Source organism: Nanorana parkeri, unplaced genomic scaffold (assembly GCF_000935625.1).
Source record: "Nanorana parkeri isolate BGI_ZX_2015 unplaced genomic scaffold, ASM93562v1 scaffold588, whole genome shotgun sequence".
NCBI classification, from domain to species: Eukaryota; Metazoa; Chordata; class Amphibia; order Anura; family Dicroglossidae; genus Nanorana; species Nanorana parkeri.
In genome coordinates, this window is record NW_017306856.1 from 235094 (window position 1) to 240287 (window position 5194).

The 5194-nt window shown below is 51.5% G+C and overlaps 1 protein-coding gene across 4 annotated transcripts in view; it reads right to left on the reverse strand.

The window, feature by feature from the left end:
- PLEC (plectin) overlaps positions 1-5194 on the reverse strand; it is a 225016-nt gene that overhangs the window by 60955 nt on the left and 158867 nt on the right. For all 4 annotated transcript variants that reach the window (XM_018562625.1, XM_018562626.1, XM_018562629.1 and 1 more), the window contains 2 exons: positions 3838-3915; positions 3077-3169 (listed from right to left, as the gene is read on the reverse strand). In XM_018562625.1, the coding sequence (XP_018418127.1) occupies positions 3077-3169; positions 3838-3915 (171 nt within the window). The remainder of the gene's footprint in view (positions 1-3076; positions 3170-3837; positions 3916-5194) is intronic.

The window sequence follows — 5194 nt, forward strand, 5'->3', positions numbered from 1 at the left end:
ACCCGACAAGAAGTGGAGATAGGAGGGGTGGGGGGGGGGGGGGGGGGGGGCGGCGCGTGAGGGTGAGTCACCGCAGGCCACACCCTGCCATCTGTGGATCACGCCAGCTGCACATGGTACAGAAAGTGTGCCAGCCTGACCAGCAGAGCCAAGAAATGCCCAACAACGGGGGAAAAAGAGGAAGCCGGGTATACAGACATCCTTCTGTGGTGGTGTATACCGCTAAATACAGAAGTGGGGAAACCGTTTCAGAAGATGACAGATGCAGCATATGACAGGCAAACCTGAACTGGGCCACCAAAGAACCAGCACACCGGACCTGGGTCAACAAATACCCAACGCACCCGACCATGGCCAACATATACCCAATATACCCGACCTGGGCCAACATATACCCAACACAGCCGACCTGGGCCAACATATACCAAACCTGGGCCGACATATACCCAACATAACCAACCTGGGCCAACATATACCCAACATACCTGACCTGGGCCAACATATACCCAACCCGGGCCAACATATACCCAACATACCCAACCCGGGCCAACATATACCCGGTACACCAGACCTGAGCCATCAAATCCCCAATACACCCGACCTGGGCCAACATATACCCAACACAACTGACCTGAGCCACCGTATCCCCAACACCCAAGTTCTGAGCCACCAAAAACCTGGCACACCTAACATGAGCTCCCTGGCTCCAAGATCCATGGCACACCTGACCAGAACCACCATATCCCCAACACCTCTGACCTATGTCCCCATATACCCGTCACACCTAAACTGAGCCACCCTACCACCAACCCTCCAGAACTATGCTACCATTTTCCCAACACACCTGACCCGAGCCACCATATCCTATCCCTGGCCCCCCTGACCTGGGTCACCACAGAGAACGCACACTTGGCCTGGACCAACATAGTGCCAGCACACCTGACTTTAGCCAGCATAGTATTGGCACACCTGACCTGGGCCACCAATAGCTGGCACACCTGACCTGGGCCACCAATAGCTGGCACACCTGACCTGGGCCACCACTAGCTGGCACATCTGACCTGGGCCACCAATAGCTGGCACACCTGACCTGGGCCACCATAGTTCCTTTCATTGCTGGCACACATGACCTGGGCCACCATAGTTCCTTTCATTGCTGGCACACATGACCTGGGCCACCATAGTTCCTTTCATTGCTGGCACACCTGACCTGGGCCACCATAGTTCCTTTCATTCCTGGCACACATGACCTGGTTTCATTGCTGGCACACCTGACCTGGGCCACCATAGTTCCTTTCATTGCTGGCACACATGACCTGGGCCACCATAGTTCCTTTCATTGCTGGCACACATGACCTGGGCCACCATAGTTCCTTTCATTGCTGGCACACATGACCTGGGCCACCATAGTTCCTTTCATTGCTGGCACACATGACCTGGGCCACCATAGTTCCTTTCATTGCTGGCACACATGACCTGGGCCACCATAGTTCCTTGCATTGCTGGCCCACATGACCTGGGCCACCATAGTTCCTTTCATTGCTGGCACACCTGACCTGGGCCACCATAGTTCCTTTCATTGCTGGCACACATGACCTGGACCATCAGAACACCATTTACCTGGAAGTGAAGGATTATGGTCCAGATTAGACCCAGTGTCAGCTTGGGGTTCCCGTCTGCGATGTCGTCATTTCGAATGTTGACAAGTTTCACCTGTAAGAGGAAAAAAAGAGGTTATAAAAAAGCCGCGGCCTTCCTGGAAGGAAAACATGGCGGACGCATTGCGCACATCGAAGAATTGTTTATTTAAAAGCACTTTGCCGAAATCTCCGTCACAACAGAATAAATACCTTTCATTGCTGGCACACCTGACCTGGGCCACCATAGTTCCTTTCATTGCTGGCACACATGACCTGGACCATCAGAACACCATTTACCTGGAAGTGAAGGATTATGGTCCAGATTAGACCCAGTGTCAGCTTGGGGTTCCCGTCTGCGATGTCGTCATTTCGAATGTTGACAAGTTTCACCTGTAAGAGGAAAAAAAGAGGTTATAAAAAAGCCGCGGCCTTCCTGGAAGGAAAACATGGCGGACGCATTGCGCACATCGAAGAATTGTTTATTTAAAAGCACTTTGCCGAAATAACCAAACCTGGGCCGACATATACCCAACATAACCAACCTGGGCCAACATATACCCAACATACCTGACCTGGGCCAACATATACCCAACCCGGGCCAACATATACCCAACATACCCAACCCGGGCCAACATATACCCGGTACACCAGACCTGAGCCATCAAATCCCCAATACACCCGACCTGGGCCAACATATACCCAACACAACTGACCTGAGCCACCGTATCCCCAACACCCAAGTTCTGAGCCACCAAAAACCTGGCACACCTAACATGAGCTCCCTGGCTCCAAGATCCATGGCACACCTGACCAGAACCACCATATCCCCAACACCTCTGACCTATGTCCCCATATACCCGTCACACCTAAACTGAGCCACCCTACCACCAACCCTCCAGAACTATGCTACCATTTTCCCAACACACCTGACCCGAGCCACCATATCCTATCCCTGGCCCCCCTGACCTGGGTCACCACAGAGAACGCACACTTGGCCTGGACCAACATAGTGCCAGCACACCTGACTTTAGCCAGCATAGTATTGGCACACCTGACCTGGGCCACCAATAGCTGGCACACCTGACCTGGGCCACCAATAGCTGGCACACCTGACCTGGGCCACCAATAGCTGGCACACCTGACCTGGGCCACCAATAGCTGGCACACCTGACCTGGGCCACCATAGTTCCTTTTATTGCTGGCACACATGACCTGGGCCACCATAGTTCCTTTCATTGCTGGCACACATGACCTGGGCCACCATAGTTCCTTTCATTGCTGGCACACATGACCTGGGCCACCATAGTTCCTTTCATTGCTGGCACACATGACCTGGGCCACCATAGTTCCTTTCATTGCTGGCACACCTGACCTGGGCCACCATAGTTCCTTTCATTGCTGGCACACATGACCTGGACCATCAGAACACCATTTACCTGGAAGTGAAGGATTATGGTCCAGATTAGACCCAGTGTCAGCTTGGGGTTCCCGTCTGCGATGTCGTCATTTCGAATGTTGACAAGTTTCACCTGTAAGAGGAAAAAAAGAGGTTATAAAAAAGCCGCGGCCTTCCTGGAAGGAAAACATGGCGGACGCATTGCGCACATCGAAGAATTGTTTATTTAAAAGCACTTTGCCGAAATCTCCGTCACAACAGAATAAATCCGCGAGCCAAGAAAGTGAAATCCTTCATTTATGATGATCGGCTCTTTGCCGCATTGAGAATAAGTCGAGCGGATCGAAGATAAACACCGGTGAGGGACAATCCGAGAACTCCACTTCCAGGGATGAATCACTTAAAGTGACAGGTCATCATAGACTGATGACAAGAGACGTGTAAATGATTTTATCTCGGCACCTGTTACCTCTCCTTTGTATCTCTCTATAAGAAGTCCATGTACAGCCAATGCATTATTTTCCTTTATTTGTCCCACTGGGGAGATTTCCCATCACTTCCTGTCCCAGCCACAATGGTAACCAGGACAAAAAGAAAGGGAGAATCTCCCCAAACAGCCATAAAATCTTTTTTAAAAAATGGCCAGTGAAAGGGCGGAGCCAGGGACAGTCAGGCTGGGGAGGAAAGAGCTAGAGGGCGCCAGCCAGGAAAGGAGGCGGGCTCTATCTGACTTACTGCAGCTTCTAATACACATTGGGAGGAGCACACGCAGAGACATGGTTGGCATGGCGGGCACCTTACCTGACGCAGTTTCAGGAAATCCAGGGCGATCTGTACATTCTGCAGTTTGTGGAAGCGCATGCGTCCTTTCTCCCGGGGCTGCAACACAAGACACAAAGATGGTCAGAGGGGACGTGGAGAGGAGACGTCCCCGGCACACATACCTCAACGCAAGCACACACGCGGGATTGGGAAAGGGCTGAACACCTGACAGCACACCGGGGGGGGGGAGGGGTGTGAGGGCGACATGCTCGTGGCGTAGTTGGAGGACGATCCCATTGGCCACAGAGTTAGTTCCCTGAGGATTCATCACAACGTTAGTAGAACGTCTTTCAATCCCTTCCTGGGTGGGCAGCCATCAGGGGACCCCCTAATCTAGAGTTTATAGGTGCGGGAGCCCCCCCAACACAGCTTTCTGATGACATCATCACCGTACAGGGGGTACGGACTGTGTATGGGGATCGCAGAGCTTCCGGTCCCGTGTTTCAGCTGCAACTTAAATGTGGGATTGCTAGACAGGAAGTCACCTGTGTGCTGGAATCTGCCATCAGAGTGATACTTTGTATCGAAATATTGTATCTTTATTTATCTATATCTATATATCTATATAGACAGATATAGATAGATATATTATACATACACATATACAGTAGAGCATTCTTGAAGCAGATCACATGTCTCATTCCATCCAAGAGAATTTCCTTATTTAATGACAGTGGGCGGAGCCATGCAAATGACCCCTTTACACCCCATCAGCACAATGCACATCCAGAACCTCCGGCGTATAGAACAAACATATCCTAATATTAAAGAGCCATTTATTCCAATCCGCATACAGATGTTTCAGTCTTTTTGGTCATCATCAGTGCAGTGTATGGAAGTGATGGCGTCTATGGAGTAGGACTTGAGTCACAGATCGCACTTCTGCTCTAGGAAGGCTTTGTTCTGCAATGCACTCATTTGGTTGGAGGGCCTTTCGATTCTCTAGTCCAGGGGTGGCCAAACTCCGGCCCTCCAGCTGTTGGGGGAACTACAAATCCCACAGGGCATTTCAGGATTCTCACAGCCACGGGCATGGCTCCCAGAGTCATGATGGGATTTGGAGTTTCACCGCAACGGGAGGGCCGGAGTTTGCCCGCCCCTGCTCTAGTCCATTCTTACCATAACCTGGGCAGTTACACAGTAGGGCTGCAACAACTAAATCGATGAGAATAGGAGAGAGAGGAGAGGTAGAGAGAGAGGAGAGGTAGAGAGAGAGGAGAGGTAGAGAGAGAGGAGAGGTAGAGAGAGAGGAGAGGTAGAGAGAGAGGAGAGGTAGAGAGAGAGGAGAGGTAGAGAGAGAGGAGAGGTAGAGAGAGAGGAGAGGTAGAGAGAGAGG